At 39.2% G+C, this 27597-nt stretch overlaps 2 protein-coding genes and 1 long non-coding RNA gene across 7 annotated transcripts in view; 1 reads left to right on the top strand and 2 right to left on the bottom strand.

Moving 5' to 3' along the window:
* The window catches only part of LOC117462800 (uncharacterized), a 32508-nt gene extending 30280 nt beyond the window's left edge, over positions 1–2228 (top strand). For all 3 annotated transcript variants that reach the window (XR_004553842.2, XR_004553841.2, XR_004553843.1), the window contains one exon: positions 1579–2228. This is a non-coding gene — a long non-coding RNA (uncharacterized lncRNA). The remainder of the gene's footprint in view (positions 1–1578) is intronic.
* A 2364-nt stretch (positions 2229–4592) lies between these two features.
* Positions 4593–18519, bottom strand: slc25a42 (solute carrier family 25 member 42). Of its 2 annotated transcripts, none has more exons than XM_034104300.2 (8): positions 18174–18519; positions 15555–15679; positions 11237–11348; positions 10925–10950; positions 10544–10710; positions 9670–9786; positions 8474–8625; positions 4593–8357 (listed from the first exon to the last, which is right to left on the bottom strand). In XM_034104300.2, exons 2-8 carry the CDS (start codon positions 15627–15629, stop codon positions 8032–8034), a joined length of 975 nt encoding a protein of 324 aa, XP_033960191.1. In that variant the 5' UTR covers positions 15630–15679; positions 18174–18519; the 3' UTR covers positions 4593–8031. The 2 variants fall into 2 exon arrangements, with proteins under 2 accessions (XP_033960191.1, XP_033960192.1); XM_034104301.2 differs by having other exon boundaries at positions 15555–15676.
* Positions 18520–18912: 393 nt separating this feature from the next.
* Positions 18913–22359, bottom strand: armc6 (armadillo repeat containing 6). 2 transcript variants are annotated; one of them, XM_034104298.2, is made up of 8 exons: positions 22233–22359; positions 21864–22005; positions 21091–21173; positions 20446–21016; positions 20188–20333; positions 19962–20093; positions 19677–19814; positions 18913–19563 (listed from the first exon to the last, which is right to left on the bottom strand). In XM_034104298.2, exons 2-8 carry the CDS (start codon positions 21991–21993, stop codon positions 19351–19353), a joined length of 1413 nt encoding a protein of 470 aa, XP_033960189.1. In that variant the 5' UTR covers positions 21994–22005; positions 22233–22359; the 3' UTR covers positions 18913–19350. The 2 variants fall into 2 exon arrangements, with proteins under 2 accessions (XP_033960189.1, XP_033960190.1); XM_034104299.2 differs by having other exon boundaries at positions 21864–22000.
* Positions 22360–27597: the final 5238 nt, after the last annotated feature.

Raw genomic sequence — 27597 nt, 5'->3', positions numbered from 1 at the left:
ATTGGTAGAGAGTCTGTTCTCTATACCGAAAAAGCTGTTAAAGCAGGAGTGTTTGGGACAAGTTAAAGACCCGTCAAAGCAGTTTTTTCTGTAGTTTTTTTTTAGTCACTACTGATAAATAGAAAACGTATGTTGTGTGTGATTCCGATCTCTTATTGCTGATTAGATGACACAGTATTTGAATATTGTCCTGTCAAATCCATCAATGTTTTATAATGAACTTTTAAAGTACCCCTAAACCCAAGCCAAGACTTTATATACAAATTAGAACATGTCAAATACACCACACAAACACAGTCTATTCACTGATGTATCTCTACCTATCCTCCCCTTAGCATGTGACTAAATTAGCACAGATACTAAGTATGCAAACAACATTTAGCCTGCATCATGTTTTTGTAATATTGTAATAACAGGCAAGATAGCGGAAAATGATCGATGAATAACGCACGGAGAAATCTTTTAATTGTTATGGAGCATCTCACTGTGTGTGTGTTTCCAGTATGTTCCCATAACGTCTTGAAGCTACTTTAGTATGTGACGATGTGCCGAGGAGGCAGAGATGAAATGATGAGCTAAGTCCTGTTTGGAAATGGTCCATTCACGTCCTCTGACCTCCTGTGTCTTTCTCTGGCTCACATTCATATTTTTGAGCACATGCTGTAACCTTATTTGTGAGGGTCACAGTAATTCTAGTAAGGCTACCACCTTTACCCCCTCACTCCTTTTTTATTGAAATAGGAGTGAAAATGTATGCATTTAACAATATTCCTGTCTTTGAAAGATACTCTAGAGTGTGTGTGTGGTGTGGAGACAGAACTGCCTATATTAGAGGGGCTTTTTGGGCCAGAGGAGCCCTGGAGAGCCCTTCAGGCTCGGGAAGGCCCCTCACAATTACCCCATGTCTGCAATCTATCTGCAGTCCAGCTCTGATCTCCTCAATCATAAGTAAACCTCCACTTCACAACCCACACACATCTTCTCTCTCCATCAGGCTGTACTGTGGGAGCAATAATAGAAGTAAGAAACTAGCATTTTGTAAACCTATAAACCTGAAGTCATTTTATTTACTAGAAGTCAAAAGATGTTCCTTTATTATCATGATTAAAGTCTGGACAAATTACGATGAAATCCCGTATCTCTGCTGGTGGGATCCTTATCTTGTTCAGTCATGACGTTGCAAAACCAGCGTGTGTGTGTGTGTGTCCTTTCCCCCGGGCGTAATTGTGGGGTTCCCTGCTGACTATTGGAATTATAGTGTCCTCTCGCCGCTCCAGACTTTAGAGGTCAGAGGTGTTGGAGTGCAGACTCAAACACAGACAGATATTGGTAGTCATGAGCAGGGAGCCCCCCCCCCCTCTCTACTCCCCTTTAAACACACTTTTTTCTATTTTAGTCCAAAAGTGCTGTGTCAGCCCTGTGACGTGACACATACTCATGATTTATTCACTGTGAAACTACTGTCTTGGAGGGTTTCACTCGCATTTAGGTCCCTGGCTTTATAAAGGTGATATTTTGCTATGTTTTAATTTGTTCTTTCTATTTATTCATTTTCTTTGTCCTCTTGTCTTTCTGCAGATTGCTGATGATGGGAAATAATTGGCTGAACAACTTTTGACACAAAGAAAATGATTTCTAATTGGACTGGACCAACATTAACATTTTTGAAGATTTTCTGATGTATAAATAAAGCTTTTGACACTAAACATTTTATAGTCGACACTAATTACAGCCTCTGAAAACACACACACAAACAGACACACACACACTTCAAGGAAAGACGTATTTGGGGGGGGGGTTTCACCAGCTGTACCTTGAAATGTGTTTTCTAATGTAAAATAGGAAGTTTGTATTGTTGGTAAATATTTAATATATATTCAAATGTCCGATCATTTATTTTTCTAAATATATATAAGACATATGTCAATATATAATGATGATGTTAATTTAAGTAGAATTTTCATCAATATTATTAAATTATTTTGTGACTGTTTGAATAAATAAGTTCAGGTTTAACTGCTATCATTGATCCATCTATGTGCTCATTGAAAGTGTTTTTTAGTTGTTTTTGTTTTTTTAATGTTGTTTTACAATAAATAAGAGGGAATATTCCATATGTCGAGGTTGAGTCAGTTTATAAATGACCCTGATGTGTTTTCCCCATGCAAAACTTTGTCTGTGTATATTGTGTAAATATATATGTATTAAATAAAGACAGAATTTACTTACATTTTTTCCAGTGAATTTATTCAATATGTTTTCAGTAAAAACTCTTAACTTTGCAAAAAAAGCACTCACATTAAGGTTAATAAAGCAGGACACATTGTTGTCACTGTTTATTTTATACATTCACATGAAATGCTTCTTTTAAATGAACGTAGGTCTGGCAGTGTCATTTTATATTGGAAAATGTAAAAGGGGATCATTTTTAATTACGTAAAATCAAACATAGATTTAGCCTTTGATACATCAAACATTTCTCTTTCAATTTTTCTGTTACAGCATTTTCTCAATATTTCGTTCCTTTAATATATAAAGATAAATAATGATCCATGAGCCCAGAGGCCCAACAGAAGCTAGCGATAGCTGAACTGTAGGCCGGACTCCTCGGAGGAGGCTAATTACTGAAGCCTTAGCTTTAATATTAAATAGACTATTATATAGGCATAACTATAGTAAAACTGCTGTATTTTAACTTTTTTACTTCATGTTTTCTATTCAATTCTGAGTTTTTTTTTTAATCTAAAACAAATGCATTTATTTGAAGCTTCATTTGAGGAACAGATTCAGGGCTACATGAAATCGCAGGCCTCGACTACAGTGCATAGATTTTATTCTTTGTATTTTCATTATTAAAAATAGATTGCATATAAAAATTAAAATAAACTACAATCTGGTTTTAAAGCTTTCAACTTCAAATGATAAAACCTAACCTGGCAACAAGCCTCTTGTTCAACAAGCCTCTCAGTTCACACAGGTTTTTTTTAAATGTAGCCGCTTTCCACTATGTTTAGCAATATAAAATGTGTTACTAAGAATAGGCCTATATTTGAACACTAATGAAATGAAATGGGTGTTTTGCTGCTTTTATTTCAGTAGGAGAGAGAGAGAGAGAGAGAGAGAGAGAGAGAGAGAGAGAGAGAGAGAGAGAGAGAGAGAGAGAGAGCAGTCATCATCTGAATAAATGCAAATTGGCTCTGCCTCCACCTGGCATCATGCCAAGTATCTATAGCAACCACATCCTCAGCCTCCGTCCATCCCTCCTCCTTCACTCTCTAATTAGTGCTTCCTAGCTCTTTTCTTCTGCTGCCTTTTCTTTCACATTACAAGCAATCTACGCATAAAGATTTTTGGTTCAAGCTCTCTGTCCGGTATAAAACCTTAAATAAAGTCTTTGAGCACCTGGAAATGCTTCGAAATGCAATGTATTATTATTATTATTATTATTATTAAATATTTCACCCCATTTTAAGAGCAATACACAGTAAAATACCCTTTAATAAATCAGATATGGATTTCTTTACTTACTAATTACTATACAATCTTAAAACGTCCAAATCAAATGTGAATCAAATCAAATCAAATCAAAATACCCTATACTAATAATACTTGTTATTCTTAATCAATTAGGACCTTTTTCAATTTGCTCAGTTTATTCATCGGCTTTATAAGGCTGTGTTGCGTTCACGGTCAAGTTCAAAGCTCCAGCACGGCCTAGGCGGTGCAGCAGCTCGGTCTGACCGGCTCACCTCCCTCTGCTCCCGGCGCTGTGCTGCCACACACTGGCCGTCTGAGGAACTGCAGCCAGAGGAACTCACTCATACACGGGGACGGAGCGCCCTCCTCTGGTCAGCAGATGTCATTACATGCCATGTGTCTTCCGCCTGAACAAAGACAGCTTGTTTATGTGTGGGGGCCCAAAACTGACACGGGAAATAGATTTAAAAGAAAGAAATAATAATAATAATGATAATAATAGGAACAATGAAATACAATAGAAATTAATACGAATTTAAGTATGACACATTTATGTACTAATTTTTATTTCTTGATCTGCAGCTATTTGTTTGCCAGTATCTCATTTACTTATGTATTTTTTCATATTTTTGCATGTATTTATTTACACATTCACGGTTTATACTTATTCCCGCATTTGGACCTTTTTTATATTTATGTACTTGTGCACATAAATAATGTTTCCAATTAAAATATATATATATATTCTGCGTTACTTTAGCCAACACTTTTATATGGCCACTAGAATAGATAATTACAAAATGTGTAGATAGAATACATATCTTTCAGGTTGTTATTTTTGTCATTATGTTTAATGTTTTATTTACCTTTTAGTATTTTTTCTCAATTAAAAAGGAATTCTTTAAAACTCCAACAATGTGTTTATTTATTTTAAGATTTAAATAATAATGGAGGTGTTTTTTTGGATGTTAAGAATCCTTGAAGACCACACTGAACATAATGTAGGTAGTTTCTTTGTTTAACTATCATCTAATGCCAAATGTAACTCCACATATACAAACAGAGGACATTCAGAGGAAGGGTAAAAACATTGAGATAATAAACAAGCATCAATCTTTTGTTAACATCCAGTTTTATTTGAGAATTGGATATTTCAAAATGTTCCTACAGATACAGCATCATCACTAGAGACTGGACACAGGGTGTGGTATTAGTAACTACGTTTACATTCAGTTGGCACAAACCACTAGGATTTACAAAACAGCTGTCGTATTATTGCTGCATGGAAACAAAAACAATACAAGGTGATCTGTTTCAACAAACACAGTAGCATCGTATGTCTGCACGTCTTTACCCACAAATGTGTTAAAACATTTGCTTTAACAAGAGCAAACAAAGAGTCACATTTGACCAGTTTCTGTTGTAGTAGTGTTTATGTACCATCATTAAGCCACGGTCAGGTTTGCAACAAAAACGATAATACCTTATGTTTAAAAATGAAACTTTTTGGCATTTCATGATTGTCTGGGTTTCTTCCAAGCTTGTTGTGAACTTTCCCTATGGTATTGTTTTTCATCACCTCCTTTGATCAATAGGGAGATGATAACACTAACGCTCTTTCAATTCAGATCAGGTTACAAATAACCTTTGAATCAAGTCTACGCTGTTTGGAATGGATTGATCTGTTAGGGAGCCAGGATCATGCATCTCACTTTAGATAACAAAACACTGCAAGGCAGTTTACACGTTTTACAAAATCCACATACAAAAACTGACCTGAAGTAATACATTTAGTTAAAGAGGTCGAGCCCCAAACTTCAAATCCTCTGCTGCCCCTTAAATACTTGTTTGTAGCCTTTATTTAACCAGGTGAAAATCCCGATCTCTTTTTCAAGGGAGACCTGCAGCAAGACTGAAGCAACGGACAGAAAATGGAAGAAACCTTCAAGGAGGTTAGTAGAAGTAGCGCAGTCATAGTAAAACATTACTATCCTTTGCTAGGCACTTATGATTAACTATTCATTCAGCTTCAGTTTCTACTTTGCAGCATTGCTCAGCACTTCAGTCAGAATCCGTTTTCACCATTGATCAAAATGCCCAGAACACTTATTTCCCACCAAGAAGGCAAGGGGTAAAGATCACAATCTGATATTAAAAGAGTACCATTAAAACAAATGTATCACCACGATCAGGTGACCAGGACGTGCTTTTTTACTTTGTTAAAATATTCGTTTTCTTTTAAGGGACAACCAACTGATGTTAAGCATTAGCCAAAATCAATGTAAATGATAACAAGCCCTAGAACGATCAGCTGATAAGTTGATTAGTTAACAGAAATAAATCCCTATTTGATAATCAATCAATATTTTTAAATAGTGAAAACACAACACATAGGCTATTGAAACCTTATCAGTGAAGTTCTAGAGGTAAAAACAACATTAACATATTGTTATTCGAGTGTCACTGTCATTCAAAGTAGTTGGATATCCTCACAGCAGTTTCCCAGAGAAGCTTCATCCTCCTGACGCCGGCACTCTCCTGCGCTCAGCTGCTGCCTCAGCTCTCGCTATGCGTCTAAGGATAGAAACTATTGACACTCTAACCCCTGTGAGCCTCCGCCCATACTGTTCACACCGTCTCATTCATTCAGAAAACTAGGCAGCGAGTCCCACTTTCTACACTATTCCACAGAACACATTGATATGTGGAAATGAATGAACATTTGATTTTGTGCTGAGGTAAAAGGACAATACAGAAAACACTAACATGTACCAAATCATTCCCATTTCAAGAAACTAAAAGCATCTCCTCACCGGGCGTTTGTGCATATTTTCAGTCAGCTAGTTCATTAGCCAATACTGCTACAGCTCTACAACTTTTGCCATGTTTAAACAAAACCCCTGCAGCTGTCAACCCTACATCAAACACAACATTTGTATATCCAGCTATTCCCCGGTTTACTGCTTTGGGGGGGTGCTACCTGAGTGGGGGGGGATATCATTGGGATATTTCTTTTTGTAATCCTCTGGAGCAGAGAGAGGAGCTGTGGATTATTGTAATTGTTTAATGTATCAGTGTTTCTTAGATTCAAAAACACTAAACTCACAACTTAAAATGAAAGCGTTTAGTTTATTTTATGTGAAAAGTGACAGTAGTTATAGATTAGTTGCAATTTGGTGCTATATATATATATATATATATATAAATATATAAAATAAATACTTTTTTTTGAACACCTTGAATTAGAATTTTTTTTTTTATTTCAATTTGAATAGAATTTCAGGGGGGGCATCGTTGGCGGGGCACAGCGCCCCTCCAAGACAATGGTAAGGGAAACACTGATATCTATATGTGACCGTGTGTATATTAGAAACACCTCAATACATTGTATCCAAAACAACACGGCTAGAAGCGTACTGGACTGAAAGCGACACTTGTCACACAGTAACAGCACATTGTAATCTTCATGATGATATATGTTCATTGCAGGGCTGTCGTCAGGAGTTACATTAGACTGTATATATGTAATATTATATTGCTTGATGTGCATTAAATGGGACTGTAGGAAGGTAACTTCTTGTTTTCCCAACTGGTACATAAATCTGTCTAAACATCTGTATTAGTACTTCAAACAACACACATTTCAATCACAATCTTTTAAAAAGCCCATCATAGATCACAGTGCAAACAAACAAAATCATATGGGCACTCTTTATACTTCATATCTGTTGGCACGGGTGAGTATAATGTCAATCTTTAGCGGGCTCCACTTGTAGATACTGGACTCATTTCAATAAATGCAACTCAAACAAAAACTGAGCATATGACGGCAGCAGCAATGGCATGAGTGTTGCTCTTCCAGTTGTACTATGACAGCTTTTGTGCTTAAAAATACACCACTAACATCATATAATCTACTATAACTATCTTATATACTATCCTTTGGTATAATTCCTTAAAACAAATGCACTCACAAAAAACTAATCTCAAGGGGGCTTATTTTACTGTTATCAAATGCAGCTTGAAAAGTTAGAAAATAAATAAGTTTAAATCTGCATTTCAAAGGTGTCAGTTTTAAGCAGACACCGAAGGCAGTTGGGAGACCCCAGTGTGTGTGTGTGTGTGTGTGTGTGTGTGTGTGTGTGTGTGTGTGTGTGTGTGTGTGTGTGTGTGTGTGTGTGTGTGTGTGTGTGTGTGTGTGTGTGTGTGTGTGTGTGTGTGTGTGTGTGTGTGTGTGTGTGTCAACTTTCAGATTGACTGGTCCACCAGGGCAGGAGCGTTATGAATCATGTGTTCACACAAACGCACAGAAAATCACTGCACATATTGCACTTAGCTGTCCATGACAACAGTGAGTATCCTCCCACAGACCACACACACTTACATCCCCTGCTGCACACCGATAACGTGAGAGAATACATTAATATAAAGCATTCTGAGCCAGTGTGTGTGTACACCATGGTCACTCTCCAACTTCCCTTCTCTCCAGATGGTTCAACTGGGAACACGTCATCCAGCAATCCCCAATTCCCCCCCCCCCCCTCTGTATCGCTATTATCGACCCGTGTAGCCCATCTCATGCAGCTTCTTCAGGACAATCTGGGTATGGTCAAAGGTGGTGAAGCTGATCCCCACGGCGAGGGGCCCTTTGACCCAGTTCATACTGAGACCTTTGTAGAGTCCGCGGATTAACCCTTCCTCGACCACAATCTCCTTCATGGTGCCCAGGATGGTGCCATACGTGTGACCCGTGACCCCCGCAGTCTGCATGCGCCGCCGCACCACATCCAGAGGGTAAGAGGCCGACTGGCTGATAAGTCCTGCGCAGGCTCCAAACGCCATCCGTTCATACGAGTAGGGATCTGGGCGCCCGGTGTGCTCTACATGGGAGAGGAGGAAGTGAACAAGGGTCATTTCATATATGCAACATTACAATGAGTGTAAAAGAAGCAGGTTGAGATAACTACGCATTACATCAGACTTGGCAGTGCATTACCTGAGTGTAGTTTCTTCAGTGTGTCATAGGTAAAGAAGCTGAGTCCAGCGTAGGGAATAACTCCCAGCATGGTGGGAGCAAAGCCTCGGTACAACGTCTTCAGGCCCTCATCTCGGGATATCCGCACAAATACGTGCAGGATGTTACTGTACCTAAACAGCGCAGGCAACAACATCAAAAGGAATATGAGAATGAACATGTGGACATTTTGCAGTAAAAGGCTCCTGCTTATAATCAGATTCTGACATCTATTTCAAAGCCGTTTTCATTGAGGGAAATACTCTACAGTCCCACCAAAGACAACAGCAAGTCTGATCAATAACCCAACTCCCTCAGATGCCTGTGAGGTGGAGACTGGTATCCATTCAACACTGTTTGAAGCAGGACTTTTATTTTGGTTGCTGTGGGGGAAACTTCTGTAGCAATGGAGAGTCAGGACTCAGAGAGACACGAGGAGAGCTGGAGCTTTGATGGCAAACACTGACGGTTTATTTTGAGTTACGGCCGGAGAATTGACAAGACAGGTGGAGTTGACACAGCGGTTGCCAAACCAATTCTGAAGAACTCTTCTGCAGCTCGAGGTTTCAACTAGTTCGGAGTGTAAAAATCAACATTCTTCATCAGTGAGACTAAACAAAGATGAACCCTGAATCTAACTAGAGCTCTCGTCCATAGAAAAGAATGTGCGCCAGGGAACCTTCGTCCCTGAACAGTAAACTACCTCATGGCGGCTTGTGCTCGGTCATAGACTGGCAACAACAATGCGCCCAAGCTGCTCCTCCTTAAGAGAGATAGCAGCAATACCCAAGGCCGTAGACATATGCCATGGGAAAGGAGACAGTGAGAGGAGAAAATTATGAACTGGGTCGAAGGTTGAATACCTAAGAAAATTATTCCCTAACAGTTGCTTCATCAAAAATATATATTTTTCCAGACTGGAAAATATATAGTATTGAATAAGTGTCTGCAACAAAAGCAACATGCCTCACAAATCTAATATCAAAGTATTTACGGCCTTCGGGTGTTGATATCATAATTGTATAACTGAATGAATTGCTAAGAGGAGTCGATTGCTCTACAACTCTTTCAAATGTTCCATATTTAATCCTGAACCTGAACAGTGTAGCATAGCAACACAGTCCAAAGCAGTCCCTGGTTGTTTTGCTGTAGTGTTAAAAAAGTTGAAAGATACTTACATTTCTTTCGGCGTTACAGCCATCCTAGCTCGCACCATGTCCAGAGGATAGGTCAGCATGACTGCCGTGAAACCAGCCACAGCCCCGGCCAGGAACCTCGGGATTGGAGGCAGGACTCTGGAACAGGGACGAAACATATATAAACCTTTCAGAGTTTATGTGTACCAGACATAAAGAAAACCTTTAGAGTGCTTATTACATTTAACCCTTATGTTGTGTTCGGGTCTCCCGTGACCCGTTTCAAGTTAAAATGATATAATAACTACGCTCTAGTTTTTTGTATCGGAACAAGGCTTCATGATATCCTCCACAACAGCTATATAAACACTACAAAACTGATTTTGACCATTTTAGCCAAGTCTGAAGGTCTCTAAAAAGAAAAGTGTATCATTTGGTGTTGGGGTCTGGGAAGACCCAGCTGCATTGTTGTGGGTGACTCGGGGTCAAATTTGGCCCAATCAAGATTCATCTTTGACTTAAGACACCCCACCCCCTTCACCCACTGTAACAATAATTGTTCGCAACATGCACCTGGTCTCCCCTCCCCCCACGGGAACTCCACCTTTCTCAAAGAATATGTACACTCACACTTGAACCTGAACATACAACGTGTGCAATATGTGGTGTAATGTGTTTTGGGGCCATACAAGAAAATGACAACAGGATTGTACGGTTGTGAATGCATAATAAGTTAGTTATTATGTTGTTAAAACAATATTGGATGATTGTCATTTTTGTGTGTTTTGGACTGAAACAAATCATGGGTCAAAATTGACCCGCGAACACCATGAACGGTAACAGCTTTCGAACACAACACAAGGGTTCAAAACAAACACAACAGTCGAGACATCTATCAATATACCCTGACACTCACTTCCCCTGAAAGCCGTAGTAGCCTCCCAGCATCCTCGTGTACTGCTCGTGCGCACAGAACTGGATGGCAGCGTACGGGATGACTCGCACCATGGTGGCAGAGTTCCCCCTCCACAGGCTGAAGAAGCCATTCTTCAGGTAGGTGCGGTAGATCAACCTGTAGGCCTCCTGGAATGCAATGCACACACATTGATTGATGACAAGCTATTGTTGTTCAGATTTGTGTCTGTAAAACGTGTTCCTGTGATGTATTCTTTAAAAAGGTCAAAATGAGAACTATTAACCGTGAATTCAACTTCAGTTTTGTGAATTGATCTCTTGTTATGAATGAGAATCAGACAATTGTTTAACCAAGAAACTATAGAATTGTGATCAAACTTACCTTACCAGAGAATCTATCTGAAGACACTAAAAAACAAAACATATGTGCAATATAAATATTCACATTATTCGTATTTCTATTCATTTTATCTATGTTTACCTGTGTACAAGTATGTCTTTATTCTTTTATTGATTGCGGATTGTCTTATTTTAAAACTGGAAAGCACTTTGGTCAACTGAGGTTGTTTTAAATGTGCTATATAAATAAACTTGACATTAATCGGAATGCAAGAGCAACCCAGTTAAAACACAAAAGCAGTTGTAGATAGATCAATGTGGGTTGTTTCTTATCTAAAAATAGATCCACACTTGCCTTGGAAGATGATTTTGGTTCTGTCCAATGGGGCGACAGCTGTCTTGGCCACAGCGCCCGCTAAAGCTCCAGAGAAGATGGAGTTGAGGATGGAGCGCGTCTGCTGCAGGTCCTGCACAGCGATGGAGGAATCTCATTTAGGGTCAGCAACAATAACAGAGTGAAGCCTGAAAAAGTGCCTCCTTATGTGAACAAAGTAGTGTTTGAGATGCTGTTGATCATTAAACCGGAGTTATGAAAGGATAATAGGTGACTGGCCAGCTCACAAATGGGAGAAGATGTCCTTAAAGCAGTGGTTCTCAAACTTTTTCTGTCAGGCACCCCCTTTGGAGAAAAAAAAAAGTCGGGCCCCCCCCAACACAAATAGTCAGGCTCAGTGGCGGCGCCAGAGAGTTCTTTTGGGGGTGCTGTGGGGTAGCTTGACATTTCATAGAGGGTGCTCAAACATTTAGGGTTTCCCATTAATGTACCGGTTGCTACAGTGGAATGTTCTACTGCAACACTCCCCACGCAAATACACAGTGTACCCGCGACTGTTACAATGAAGGCTCGACAATCAGCTCACGGCATATAGGCAAGGCAAGGCAAGTTTATTTATATAGCACCTTTCAACACAAGCAGGCAATTCAAAGTGCTTTACAAAAAACGAAAGACATTAAGAAAATGGCATTTAAAATCAGTCATTAAAAAGAAAAGATAATAAAATAAACATTAAAAGGAAAAAATACATGGATAAAAGTCACAGTGCAGTTTAAGATGTAAATAGTTCAATTAAAAGCAGCAGCAAAAAGAAAAGTCTTTAGTCTGGATTTAAAAGTAGTCAGAGTTGCAGCGGATCTGCAGTTTTCTGGGAGTTTGTTCCAGATATTTGGAGCATAATAACTGAACGCTGCTTTACCATGTTTAGTTCTGACTCTGGGGACAGAAAGCTGACCAGTCCCCGAAGACCTGAGAGATCTGGATGGTTCATAATTTAGCAGTAGGTCAGACATGTATTTTGGGCCTAAACCATTCAAAGCTTTATAAACCAGCAGCAGTATTTTGAAATATATTCTTTGACACACAGGAAGCCAGTGTAAAGACTTCAGAACAGGAGTGATGTGATCCACTTTCTTAGTGTTAGTGAGGACTCGAGCAGCAGCGTTCTGAATTAGTTGCAGCTTTCTAATATATTTTTTAGTGAGACCTGTGAAGACACCATTGCAGTAGTCGAGTCTGAAGATAAAAGCATGGACAAGTTTTTCCAAATCCTGCTGTGACATTAGTCTTTTAATCCTAGATATATTCTTTAGGTGATAGTAGCCTGATTTAGTAACTGTTTTAATGTGACTGTTGAAACTCAGGTCAGAGTCCATGACTACACCTAGATTTCTGGCTTTATCTGTCGTTTCGAAGATTGCAGACTGAAGCTCAGCGCTAACTTTTATACGTTCTGCCTTGGCTCCAAAAACCATTACCTCAGTTTTATCTTTGTTTAATTGGAGAAAGTTGTGACACATCCAGTCATTGATTTGTTCAATGCACTTACTCAGTGTTTGAATTGGAGCATAGTCTCCTGGTGAAATTGTTATGTACATTTGTGTGTCATCCGCATAGCTTTGGTAACTTATTTTGTTGTTTTTCATTATCTGAGCCAGTGGTAGCATGTAGATGTTAAAGAGAAGATGCCCCAAGATGGAGCCTTGAGGAACCCCACATTAGGGGTGGGCGATATTGAAAAATATGTTATCACGATATTTTCAGGCAGTATCACGATAGACGATATATATCACGATATTTTTTCATGTCGGTTATTATGGTTATTTTTCAAGTTACTTAACAGTACAAGCACCTACAAGGTAACAGAAACTAAAACAAAAAGGAGTAACAGACCAAAATAGCATTTCAAGCTGGTTTTATTTCAGAAATGAATCCGTGAATGAACAAGTGAGCAGTGAACATCAATAAACATGAAAAGGAGGGTAAAACATAACTAAGTAAAACATAAAACATCAATGAGGAAAAGTCAGTGCCAAATAATTAAAATGTAAACTTTAGACTAGACGTGAAGTGTAATAAAAGACTTTAGCATAACTGAAGGGAAAAACATAAAACGCCACAGCGTCAGTTATGTCTTTCCACCGTTTGCTAGTCTTTTCATAAGGAGCCCCTTTATGAAATGCCTGCCCTATGGTTGCTCGCTGCAAAGAAAGGGGGCGGGGACTTTGGGAGCGTGTCAAACAACTCGGACTGAACGCAAGCAGAGGTGCGCTGACATTGTGAAATCGATCGGGCTTGATATATGGTGAAATTAAAATCAGTAGGTGGGGGAGCGGGAGGGGAAGAGGCTCTCCGTCCGCTGTCATAGCCCCCTGCGCCGCGCACGGAGAGCCTCTTCCCCTCCCGCTATTTTTTTTTTTCAAATTTTTTTTTTTTTTTATCACGATAGGACGATATCTCTGAAAAAGCATATCGTGGAGACCTAATATCGTCACGACGATATATATCGTCATATCGCCCACCCCTACCCCACATGTCATATTTGTCAACTCAGATGTGTATTTACCTATAGAAACAACGTTTTTTTTCTGTCCTTTAGGTAGGATTCAAACCAATTTCGAACTGTTTCCGAAAGTCCCACCCAGTTTTCCAGTCGGTCTAGTAATATGCTGTGGTCAACAGTGTCAAACGCAGCACAGAGATCTAATAATACTAACACTGAAGTTCTGCCACTGTCTGTGTTTAAGTGGATGTCATTGAAGACCTTTACAAGAGCAGTCTCAGTGCTGTGGTTTGGACGAAAGCCTGACTGGAACACATCGAAACAACTATTTAAATGCAATAAATTACTCAACTGTTGAAAAACAACTTTTTCAATGATTTTACCTAGAGGTAGGCAGGTTTGATATGGGCCTGTAATTGTTCATTACTGAAGCATCTAGATTATTCTTCGTGGAGATAGGGACAACACATTTGCTGTACCTGATGCAGAGGCACTGACTGCTTGTCTGATTTTCTGAATTTTGTCAGTGAAGAAGGAGGCAAAATCATTGCATGCCCTGGTGGATAGAAATTCAGAGGCTACTGACACTGGGGGGTTAGTTAGTCTGTCGACGGTAGCAAACAAGGCACGTGCATTGTTTTTGGTAATGATGTCAGACAAGAAAGACTGTCGTGCGTTTTTCAATTCTAAATTATAAAGGCCAAGTCTCTCTTTATAGATTTCAAAGTGAACCTGGAGATTTGTTTTTTGCCACCTACGTTCAGCTTTTCGACACTCTTTTTTCTGCTCTCACGGTCATGGCCTTTCTCCATGGAGATATTTTCTTGCCAGACACTTCCTTTACCTTAGTTGGAGCAATGGCATCTATAACATTTTTAATTTTTGAATTAAAATGATCTACTAGCTCATTTACTGAGATGTTAGCAGGGGCAAGTGTGGAAGAAAAATTCTGAGTAAACATTTCCTAGTATTTTCAGTTAAATATCGCTTTGTGGTTACACACACACACACACACACACACACACACACACACACACACACACACACACACACACACACACACACACACACACACACACACACACACACACACACACACACACACACACACACACACACACACACACACACACACACACACACACACACACACACACACACACACACACTTTTTTTTATAACCATTTTTCCTCCTGGTCTCTCGCGCCCCCCCCTGGCATGCCTCTGCCCCCCACTTTGAGAACCACTGCCTTAAAGGAAGTGAAGAAAGTGCAGAGGCCATGAAGCGGCTGCTCAGCTCAACACACATATAATCACTCCTTCACCCTGATTCACAATATCTCTAAAGAAAAGGCAATATCGAATACAGGCTCTATGCATCTACACACATATACTTTAACCAGGACCCAAATCTATTATCTCCTTGTTTGCCCCCCATATATAACATTACATGAAATGAAATGCCACTACATACATTCAATACTGTGGGCAATCCCCACAGGAGCAATTTGGGTTGAAGTGTCGAAAAAAAAACTCCCATCATATCAACTGTGGGAGGTTGTAAACGCGTGCCCATCTCACTTTGACAGTTAACTTAAATCTGTATAAAAGTTATACAGAAAAATCTCATCTATGAGGCATATCTTATCTCATAGGCATACAATACAACAAAGTACTTAGCAGAGAGCACCTCCCACAAATAAAACACAGATGAAACATTGACAGCAAAATAACATTTGGAAAGCCTCTCTAAATCTGCTATTCTACATTACCAGATAATCACTTTTTATTTAATTCTACATAATAATATAGTCAAATCCAAAGATGAAAGCAAACCTTTGTTTTGGGGTGGATGTTTGGCAGCACTTCCCCCTGTAGTGAGGCCCGTTGCTCCTGGACTCCACTCCCCATCCCGGAGGACTACGCACTGCTGTCACTGAACCTGCTCATGAATTCAACTGCTGCAGACAGGGGCAGTTGGGGGGGGGGGGGGGGGTTGGGGGAGAGAGAGAGAGGTATGTTGGTGGCCGAGCGTCCGTGTCAGGATCGAGTGACAAGCCTGTCATGACAACACTGTCTACAAAGCAATATTTTACATACAGGAGCATAGCTAGATTTGATCATGTGGCAAAATGAGTACAAATGTATTCAAGTCTCACCCTGTGTTCCTGCATGCAGACATTTATTCTAGTACTTTCTTTGCACTCCTCTGCACAATAAGTCACTGAGAGAGGGGGTTATCTATTAACAAGATACTGTTAAAACAACCTTGTGTTTTCCCTGAAGAACAATCCAGTTACCTTTTACCCAATTGCCACACCTATGCCAGCTTAAGAAAGCTAATGAGCAAATTACAATGTGTGAAGTAAGTTACACACAAACAATCTCTTGAAGAATTGTCGGTGAAAGGTGATGTGTGAGCAAAGCTTTTAAAAAAAGAAAACAAGAGAACCATTTAACCCTCTTCATCGCTAACATACCAGAGTACAGTATTATCTTTCTTCTATTGATAGTCACTGCAGACTATCATGAGATGTGGGATCTCATTGCCTTAACAAACAAAGATGGCTGCATGTTCTACATCTACAATGAGCTTATCATTCTACTGGACAAACCTATTCATGCAACCTTCACCCCACAGGCTCACTGCACACTGTTCACAGCTGAGCAACGCTCAAGCCAACTAACTCTCACAGTCACTATTTAAAAGCTTTCAAATATGTCAACCTGAACTGCATGAGAACATATTCAAAGTTGGCATGTGAATAATGTAGAGCTAGGCTGCAATACTTATTTTAAAGACTATTATTTAACTCTTAAATAAGGTTTGTAGTATACATATTTTCCACAAAACAGCCAAAAATAGGGACTGATTCGTCTGTTGTAGTTACTTTATTAATCATTTCTTGATTTTGAGATCATTTAGGGTTTAGATTTGTTTCCACATAGTTTATATAATGCATATGTTGTCGTCAACTGTTCCCAGAGAACATTTAGTTATACGTTATATTCAATTGAATTATCTTTTCCAAATGTCTTTGTCAGTACTAGACACAATTATTTTGTTGAATGTTACAGTGCAGCCATGAAAAGATGGCACCTCTAATTTAAATAGTTCAATCAATATAAGACTGACACAGCTTTCAAACAAGGACTATGCTATTACTGGAGGGATTTTTGTAAACTCCACTTGAAGGAGTATAGAAACAGCGAAGAGAATCAAGCAAAACAAGAGGAAGAGAGAAAGCCATGAGACAAGAGAGCAAACAGTGTCAGCTGAAAGGCTGTGTAGTCGTGGGCAACTGATATTGGCTTCAGGACAGCAGGGCTTCAAGCCAGATCCTCAAATGAGTGCTGACCTAACACCCCTTTCACCTCACACACTGTCCTTGCTCCGGGACCTTCCCTCATTCCTCCCCTTGCATATCCTTTTAACTCTACCCATTTAGTGTGCCTCAGGCTCGGCTGATGCTTTACACTCAGGAGTTGAGAAGAAGAGCAGTACCTGTGGTTTGATAGTGTTCATAAAACACAAACATCCCTGTGTGTGAACTATTTATCTGAGACATTTAGCAAACTGTTTTCTCAGCTAAGTAACCTACATGGCCATAATCATCAGTCAAACGTATGTGTGAATGTAATTTACTTGGACTAAATAGTGCTCACAATTTTCCTGAGTCTAGGAAGACATCTTCAAAATTTGAGTTTTGTTCAGATAAACCAAAAATAAATCATAAGATAATCACCATTTACAATCAAATCACATTGACAATCAAGTCTGTCAATGGACTGTAGGATTCTCAACCTTTTTTCAGCTCTAAATACAATTTAAATTATAAAATCAATGATTGTGGTGTAGCTCTATGTGACTGAATTAAATCATGTGTTGTGTATACCTCCTGGTATTTATACGTTGTTGAAACATTAGGCAATATAATATGCTGTAGTTTATCATATGTCATATTTTCATTGTACTTTTAGTTTCTTTGGTTTATATTTATGTTTGGAGTAAATAATTGTTTTTATTCTTTTTTGTTATGCTCAATTGTTTTAAAAGAATATGTTATGTAGTAATAATCGTTATATTTTTTACATTAACTTTTTATATCTATCTATAGCCTATGTTGTTTGTTTGCACCTCCATACACCAAAGCAAATTCCTTGTATGTAGACGTACCTGCCAATAAACCACATTCTGATTATGGCATTTCATTGGCATGTAATGTTTCAAAATACATTTTAACATATTGTAAAAACTGCATAACAATAAAGAGGGTATATTTACAATTACTAGCGGTAAATAATCATATATGAATTCATAAAATAATCTCCATGCTTGTCTTTCTGTCTGTGTAGTGCACTCACAGGTCCAAACTTATCCACCAACATAACATAAAGACACCCTGGGCAGCCAGCTAGCTGTCAGTAGATTACAACTAACGTTACATTTCTTACCTTAAACACCATCACGAATATGTCTGATACATTTATATCCTTCACTTGGTGCGTTGTTTCGAGTTTCTAGCAGGTTTTTCGAAAGCTTTTTCCAAGTTAGCGAACGCGTTAGCAAGTTAGCTAGCTGTTAACTCACTGAAACAACGTTAATGTTATCTCGTCGACACAGCTGTGGAAATATTAAGTGTCTTTCTAAAAATGTCTCCTGGTGTAACGACACGTTTCTCATAACCCTCAGGTCTGCAGTGACTTTAAGTGAGTGGCTGTCTTATTTATGCCCTTACTACTGCTGTCAACGACCCGAGGAGGTTAACGTTAGCCACAGTGAGGCTGGATAAGGAGGAGCGCGGTGGCATTCTGGGAAATGAAGTCCCAACGAGGAGGGGCATGTTTGGATCATAGGTTTGGATAGGTCGGTAGAGGGGCGTGAGCAGAAGACACACTTGGCAACAAGCTTGCTTACTATAGCCTTGTTTTTTTTCTTGTCCGTGAAGTACTTTATTGATGCTCAGTAACAGGCAGAGTTGTATTAACAGTTGTAACAGCTCCTACGTATGTATCAATGTATGATATCTTAAATAAAAGTCACAAAAATGAACAATAGTGAGTCACTATAACAGTCAAACTGAGAAAATCAATACTAAATGTTCAGTACAGTTGCCAATGGTAGATCTTACTATCAGAGATTTTAATTTAAATTGTAATAATGGATAAACAAACTAAACACATACAAAGGAAATGTTTAGATCTAGTAAAAGTATAATTTATTCAATACATTTAAATGTGGCTGCAAAGAGACTGCACAAACCAGTGCAGGTAAAATGTTTGCATAGCAGCAAATACATTTATTAAGATAAACCCATGGCACAAAAAGTAAGAAAATTAACATCTACATATTATCAACAAAAATGTGGTACAGATATCAAATTGGGCAACAGAGGATTTGTGAGCAAACAAAACATGATTACCTGGACTACAATGACCTCTCAAAGGCGTTGTGTCGGACAGGTGGCCTGCTTACAAATATTTGTTCTACATCCTCTCCTTTTAACAAATGTGTGAAACTGGGTAGATGCACCAGCTTAAACTCTTGACTATTCCAACATAACATGTTTTCTTGCCTGAAAAGAAGCTTTAGGCTCACTGTAAGGATGTACATTAATGCTCTTCTTTACTTTCACTGGGTGAGGCTGCCATGTTTGCCGGTCCAGAGCTCTCGGAGCTCCACGTGACATCCAAGATCTCTGAGGGCTGCTTTACCCAGATCTCCACAGTCTTGATGGGTCTTGAGGTACTGGTTTATCAGGTCCTCTGCGCCCAGATCCAGGATTGGTTGGCTTAGGTTACTCAAACGGCCAACCAAGTTTCTCATCAGCATACATGCCTGTTTCTGATTTAAAAAAAGAAAACATGGACAGATAGTTGGCAAACATAAAAAGGCCTGATTTGTATTAGGTACAAATATTAATGAAAATGAATGACCTTGGAATATGGATATAATACCTGGACATTGATCGAATTGGTATGTGTCCTCATAGCCTGCACAGCAGCCATGGCACCTCCATTTTCCATGATGACTATACAGTTTTCCGGTTTACGCAGAGCAAGCACCGAGAGACATGCACAGCCTTGCTCACACACCTACAGTAGAACATGAACATAATCTTAGGACATTTTCCAGAATTAAATCATTACTCAATTACATTTTTATCCAGCAAAAAACAACCAATTATAATATTTGTAAGCATCAATCTGTGTTAAATGCTACAGGTATGACATTTTACTCACAGCGGAATTGTTCATGTGTCGGTTCATGGCAATGACAATGAGCTGGACTCCACCGGCATTAACAACTGCGTCTTTCACGTCGTCATTTCCTGCTATGGCCCGTATCGCACTAAAGACCTGCCGAATCAACTCCTGCAATGATAAACCAGTTCAGTGAGCATAACATACACAGTGAACATATATTCCTTACAGTCTGTAAAACATCGCCATGTTTTAAGCAGGTTACCGCTTTCTCAAAGCCTTCCGCAAGCAGCGTCATGATGAGTTTCAATCCCCCCAGGTCACAGATGTCCTGACAGAACTCATTCCTCACAGCCAGATGGGACAACGTTGCACACAGCTCACTCAGAACAGAAGTATTATCAAGGTGAGCTGTGAGGGAAAAACAAAGGATATCATCAGAATTTGTTTTGTTTTTTTAAACTAAAGTGATTAAAGATATCATGCTAAACACCTGAAACAACTATTCATCAGCGGGCCTTACCTTTCGCAGCCCCAATTAAAACCTTCAGTCCACTATTCTCAAGAACAATCATCTTTGCGTGTTCATGAGCTTGCCCAAAGGCAACTCGGATATCATCGTCGAAGGTCATGACCTTGAGAGCTGCAGTGGCCTCCTTGACGATCTGAGCACTTTCACCGTGTTGTTTGATGGCACCGGTCAGCAGAGGCAGGATGCCAGCTTTGACCAAATCCTGCCTGTTCTGTTCATGTTTCAAACAGCATTGACGGACGGTGGTTAAGGCTACACGTGTCACAGAGGACTCTGCCTTGTACTTCTTGAGGATATTCAAAAGGAATTGCTGGCCCTCTGCATTCAACAAGTCTGGCTGTCCATTTGTCAGTGCAGCCAGGGCGGAGAGAGCGGTAAACACAGCTTCCTGCTCCTCCACACCCTTTTTGCAGTAAGAGAGGATGACGGGGTAGGCGTCTTTTTGAGCAGCCAGATACCTCTGGGCAAGTTCAAGTGAACAAAGCTCGGTAAAGCGTTTTAAATCTGCCTTCACATCCTGCACACTGGCTGAATCTTTTACAATGCAGAGGGAATTCAAAACCTGAAAGTAGAAAACAGATGTGAGATTGTGAAACTTTTGCATTTAGTAATCCCTTTTTCTCAAATTAGGATTACCTTTAAGACTTCATGTGTTGGCTCTTGTTTGCCATCAGATGATACTGGTGGTACAGCTTGTATTATACAATTGAGGCTCACACCTGCATCGACACAGAAAACAGGTGTGTATGAATACTTTAAACTATTTTGTGGGCTGATGGTAAAACTTGTTATCAACTTTCCAATAAGGAACTTTAAAACATTGTTAGTCACTATCCAGCTTTATCTTGTGTGTGGGTTGATGGAACAACGTTTAAGTAAAGTCAGTTACTAAATGAATGGAAAGGAAAGATACTATATAATCCTTATTTTCTTATACTAAGAGATTTGTAATTGATCAGAGTCTTCGTGAACCAGCTATTGCCATTTTAGAACATTTAGAATAGCATGGGTCACAACGGCACACTATCCCTTTCGATCAATATGTTGGCTTACATATAGAAGTGTAAATGCAAGTATTTAATTTGAATGTGTTTCCCTACATGTATATCTCCTTTCCCTGATGTATGCTAGGTATTTAGCTGGGTTGTTGTACAATTTGTAAATGTATACTGTAACGTGTGTGTGCTTCTCTTGTTTGGTATACTGTAATCAGGGCACTATTTGTAAAACAAAGTTTGTTCTGTATGGCCTTTGCTGATGAAAAAAAGGTTGTAAATAGTTGATATGTTTCACCTAAAGTGTACCTATATGATAGGTTTGGCTTCATTAAGATAATAATATACAGTCTGACTATCAACAAAACTGTTCACTCCTTAAATACCAGCCATCGTCCTTTGTAGCTATGTTACCTTGAGACTCAAACTGCTCCACAGCATCCTTCAGAGCCTCATCAGGATCCATCTCAAACTCCTCCATGTTTTCCCTGACAGCAGCATCGAAGGTTTCCTGGGTGATCATCCGCTTAGCCATTTTCTCCATCTGGTCTCTACTCTGAAATGTCATAAAGATTATGTCAAACAATGAGAATATCAAACTCGTTGATTCAGTTTCAGCTAGTAATAGCTAGTGTTAGCTAGACGATGTGTTGTCTGCGCTCTTGTTTTCTACTGTGGCTGTTTCATTTCACAAAGCTAGCGATACATAAAGCTCTTCTAACGTTTTGTTTATCACACTTGAGACAAATATCTTCATAAAAAACACAAGTCACATCACTTAACTGTTACCAACGCCCAGTGACAGACAGGCTGCTCTACTGTTATCAATGAAGAACAGACTGCCGCTTTCGATTTACGCTGTTTGCGTAATGGTTGTGCTCACTCCTTACAACTCCTACTAACGCAGGGCGTACATTTGCGGCAAACGGTTGTTGAATAGTAAATTCCGCTAAAGGTCCCACTCGTAAATATTCTCGGTTGGAACATAGACCACAAACATTATGTTCCGTTTCTCCTCGAAACGACTATTTCTGAGCCTTAATTTTGACCCAGTGGCTTGTGAAAATAGAAGCATGTAAGGTAAGTAATGTTAGTCAGTATATTTAAAAAGAAGAAGATAGAGGCATTACGTGGTTATTATTTCTTATATGGGACACCAACGCACATCTAAAAGGATATAATGATAGTGATGACATTTTGCAACTTGGATGTTATTGTTTGCATAAGACCACAAGGAAGTAATTTGAGGGTTATTTAAAGGACTTTAAATACAGCATTGTTTACATCCATGTTTACTGGCTTGCCGTTTTCTCATGACCTGCAGTGAAACCTGTGGTGAGACTTTGTAGCACATTGGTGCACCTGCATGCAAGAATTAAACAATAATGTATTTTAAACATGTTTTGACACTGAAATGCATTAAAATATTTAGATATTTTTTGGACATTGTAATTTGGTTGACTTTCTGCCAGACGTTTAGATTTTTTCCTTTTCACTCTCGCTGTCCTATGTTTAAATTAACACATTTTGAGTGGCCTCAAGAAACAATTAATATGAGATGAATTCTTACCTGTTTGCACAAGCTGAATGTTTTATGTTGACATTCACATTTGTATATTTTTCATGCAAAGATTTTGGAATACTTTTATTTTGTCATTTCCTGTTGTACTCATGTCTTCCAGGAGATGGCGGTATAAATCCTTTAATGTTGCTTTTCATTATACCAGATGTAGTCTTTTGCTGATTACCATTTGATATCAACTAAGTGGAAGGACTGTCGTTTTAATTACGCCTATGGACGTTGGGTTTGTAGTTCTCAGAAATACATATACAACTCTGATGATTTATACAATATATATATATATATATATATATATATATTTCATTTCATATCCAATTTTTTGCAGTACATAATATTAAACATAATGTGTATAATAGTACTACAACAAAAATGTGTCACTACAAATGCTCTCAGATTAATGTGGACATTGTTGTCCCAAAAAAGGGAGATGACCTCCAAGGAGCCACTGAATAAACTGTGAAGGACATGACCTTTGTATCAAATGAGTCAATTGCCAAGGCCATCAACACTGTGAGGATCAGATTGCCAATACAGAAAAAGGTCGCCAAAAGGAATGTTTCAGGGCATTACTGATCATATGCTTTAAATATGGGAGTTACAGTTTATGTCATGTGAGTGAAATAATAAACAAAAACACATCAAGTTTGGTTTAAAAAGGAGATTGTGTGTTGTATACCTCAATATCCTCATGTAAACCAGTGTGATGTTTGAACACAAGAGATAACCAATTAAGCCAATATTACAGTTCAGACAGGGTGATACACTTGCCTGTCTATTAAAGAAAAAGCAAACAAAGATGTTTGCTTATACATCAAAAAGACAAAAAGGTCCAAGTTGTATTTTGAATTATGTAGTTTTCTAAATATTTGTAGTCTGTGTATTTCAGACTATTAACAACATATATGAAAATACCCAAATATGTAGGATTAAGATGGTATCGTTAGGGCTATGCGATTTCCTCCGAGATATGATCAATTTATATTCACACGAATAAATGGATTCACATACAACCACATCAAGTTTGAATATTTCTCCTCCCATCTGTTGTTCACTCTTGCCCGCTGCTGCCTGTAAATTATCTTCACCAGAAGAGAAGGGTTAGTGAGAAGTGAAAAGTTTTTGGACGCTCTAGTTGTCTTCTTGGACGCAGCTGAGAGGAGCCGCTTCCTGCCAAATAGTGCGCCCGTCTAATCGTGACTGCAGCAGCCACTTCCTGTATTGTTACAGTATTTAATGAGGATTAAGTTGAGGCTGTCATGCTGTCATGTCGTAACGGGCGGCCATTAGGCCTCCTCCACACGTATAAAGGAGAGAGGCTGATCTTCCCCTCTTTGATTTCAGAGCTGATCCTTCACCTGGGCAGGGCCTACTGACTGACATTTTGCTGTCCAATTGTACATTGCTCTTTATAAATATAAAGTATCTTATCTAAGAATATCAATGTTAAATTCCATTCCTAAAAGCGTATCAATTCATTCAAGAACACGTGTGTACAGCATTTTTTTATCTTCACATCATCATGTAGCCTTACAGTTATAAACAATGAGTAAACTAACATTTTACACTTCTTAAATGAAATGGACGAAGGAACAGGACCACTTTAGTATGTAATCCAATGCAAAATCACAAAATTCAGCCTCAGAAAATACGATTATGGCCTGACCTTTGATATAAGCCAAAGAGGACTGGATATTATTGGCTGAGTGTTTCATTGTATTATTTTCGAGGCGTATCTTTATATTTTTCAACCTCTGCTTTATTTTATATGTACCTTTCATTAACTAATGTGTGTGAGGCCGTAGCCAGGATTTAAGAAATACTGAGGTTGTAAGACCCAGTTCCCCCTGTTTCAATCCCAACACAGAGTTGACACTAGACACTAAAAAAGACTGCAATGAAAATATGTTCATAATTATTTTGCTTTTAAAAAAATTATTGTGTTGGGGAAATAGTTACTGGACACATTCACATTTTAAATGGCAATTCATGGTCCCCAGAGGATAGACCCTGAAGACTTTGGCGATTCCTTGACTTTTACTCTGGCGCAGGAGGTGGCTAAATGTTTTCGCTTTGAGGGCCAATACTGACACAGGCCAAATGCCATGCCTTATGTACCTCATTTTATTTACCTCAGAGCCATAACATTTTTTGGCAGAAATTCATGTTCCCCAGAGGATATATCCATATGTGTATTTGATCTGGTGCCATCAGCAGGGAAAACGTTTCAACTATCCAATATAATTTCTCTACAATACAGACTGACACACATTTTGCCACTGCTATTTCTCCGTATAGGAGAGGCCTTGGGAATCACTTTGTCTTTAGTGATCCACTGAATTTTCTTGACAGAGAATGTTAACTATCATGGAAAAACAGTGTTTCTTTCAATGGTAAAAACATTTATTTATAAGGTAAAATATGGAAATAAACGCCAATCTTAAACATAAAATCAGCCATACTAAATTTATGTTTACAAAAAAATTCCAAACATATAAATTACATTATTTATCTTGAAACCCTTGTTTTTACAATATTCTGTTTAAACGGTAAAGCCCCCTGCGAAGAAATGTCAAATTTGTGATATTGGACTGTAAATAAACTTAGATTGATTGATTGATCGAATATGGTTCTGACATTGTGAACTTCACTGATTGACATTTTATTTTGTTATTTGATACAGTTTGGCTTGCTGCCTTCATATTGGTCATAAAACACTTTGAAGTTTTAGCAGAAACCTTCCACTTTATGTAATCCTATAAATGACCAAAATATAGGGACATGACTTCAGTGTTCTCAGTTGAAACTGGCTCTGTTTGTTTCTTACCAGAAAGTTATTTTTGGTTGAGATAACATGCTCTGGTTCCAGGGTCCACAGGAGCAGTGACAATATTTACAGAAAGATTCCTCATTACCCATAAACTCCTGAGCGTTGCTTAATTTCTGCTGTGAGCGGGATGATTATGAGAAGATGGCCCCTTGGTACGGATTTAATAGCATTTATGCGAGACAATCTGTAGCCTCAGGAGATGCAGTCGAGATGAGAGGACGGAAACAATCAGACCTGATGACACAGCATCATCTAGAGAGAGCTTTGTTTGTCATTTAAAGAACAGCAACAAAGAACGCTGACAAAGCACTCAAACCCCCACCTGTTAGAGAACAGCAACCCTCTATAACCTCTTCAGTCTACTTCTGTTATTCAGATCACAGTAGTTCAAACACATACTTGCATATTCTCTGAGCATAACTGCAACCCTGATTGACTGCTTAATAATGCTACCCTGCTTTTAATAACGATGAGAAACGAGATGTAAATACTGTGATGATGGTTTCCAGTTTTTGTTATTATTGTGGGTTCAGGGAGTCATATGTTATGCTAGCATACAGCATGGTTATTGTGAGGCATGAGGTAATTATGTGATGCTCAGGTTGGGACTAGGATCTGAATGATGCTGATGCAGGTCCCTGTTGAGAGCCTGTGATGATCAAGCTAAGGTTACCGGTGTGACCAAACGTTGAGTTTGGGGGATATAATAAGGCTGGGGTGGCCAGATTGTATATGTACGGAGAAACATATAAATCAGTAGCCTGGTTGACCTATGGGGCTCCAGGGCAAACATGTATTACATTCCAACCTATTACCCTGTCTCCTTAAAGTGTACATCCTGTATAAGGCACACAGCAGATTACATGGCCTCAGATTTACTGTGTGTCAGTTATGGTGTTCCATTTGTATTAAAGACAACTTTATTTAAGAACATGTGCTTTAAGCACATTATACAATGAAATATTAAGATCTTAAAGATAGATCTAAACACAAGGCCCCTCCACAATATTACAGAATAATAAAGGAGACACACTGTGCTTTGGTTGTGCAATTTTGCCAATGTATTCAGGAAACATCGCTATCAATGGGACTACGGTGAAGAGAGTCAGCAGCTGCAGGTTCCTCGGTGTCCACATCACTGAGGACCGGACATGGACTCATCACCATCACCAAAACAGCTCGACATCGGCTCTTCTTCCTCCGCAGGCTGAGGAGGTTCAACATGGACTCCAGGACACTCTGCAACTTCTACAGGTGCACCATAGAGTGTCCTGACCTTCTACAGGTGCACCATAGAGAGTGTCCTGACCTTCTACATGTGCACCATAGAGAGTATCCTGACCTTCTACAGGTGCACCATAGAGAGTGTCCTGACCTTCTACATGTGCACCATAGAGAGTATCCTGACCTTCTACAGGTGCACCATAGAGAGTGTCCTGACCTTCTACATGTGCACCATAGAGAGTGTCCTGACCTTCTACAGGTGCACCATAGAGAGGATCCTGACCTTCTACAGGTGCTCCATAGAGAGGATCCTGACCTTCTACAGGTGCACCATAGAGAGGATCCTGACCTTCTACAGGTGCACCATAGAGAGGATCCTGACCTTCTACAGGTGCACCATAGAGAGGATCCTGACCTTCTACAGGTGCACCATAGAGAGGATCCTGACCTTCTACAGGTGCACCATAGAGAGTATCCTGACCTTCTACAGGTGCACCATAGAGAGGATCCTGACC

Source organism: Pseudochaenichthys georgianus, chromosome 17, assembly GCF_902827115.2.
Source record: "Pseudochaenichthys georgianus chromosome 17, fPseGeo1.2, whole genome shotgun sequence".
In the NCBI taxonomy this organism is placed as follows: Eukaryota; Metazoa; Chordata; class Actinopteri; order Perciformes; family Channichthyidae; genus Pseudochaenichthys; species Pseudochaenichthys georgianus.
This window is presented reverse-complemented; position numbering and strand designations above follow the sequence as displayed.

Coding starts and splice junctions, on each gene's coding strand:
- slc25a42 (XM_034104300.2), bottom strand. CDS start 15,629: ATGGGGAGTGGAGTCCAGGAGCAACGGGCCTCACTACAGGGGGAAGTG. Junction 10,951..11,236: donor AACCAAAATCATCTTCCAAG/GCAAGTGTGGAT, acceptor TTTGTTTTTTAG/TGTCTTCAGATAGATTCTCT. Junction 9,787..10,543: donor TACTACGGCTTTCAGGGGAA/GTGAGTGTCAGG, acceptor TCCCTGTTCCAG/AGTCCTGCCTCCAATCCCGA.
- armc6 (XM_034104298.2), bottom strand. CDS start 21,993: ATGGAGAAAATGGCTAAGCGGATGATCACCCAGGAAACCTTCGATGCT. Junction 20,094..20,187: donor CGGAAGGCTTTGAGAAAGCG/GTAACCTGCTTA, acceptor TTATCATTGCAG/GAGTTGATTCGGCAGGTCTT. Junction 19,564..19,676: donor CCAATTCGATCAATGTCCAG/GTATTATATCCA, acceptor TTTTTAAATCAG/AAACAGGCATGTATGCTGAT.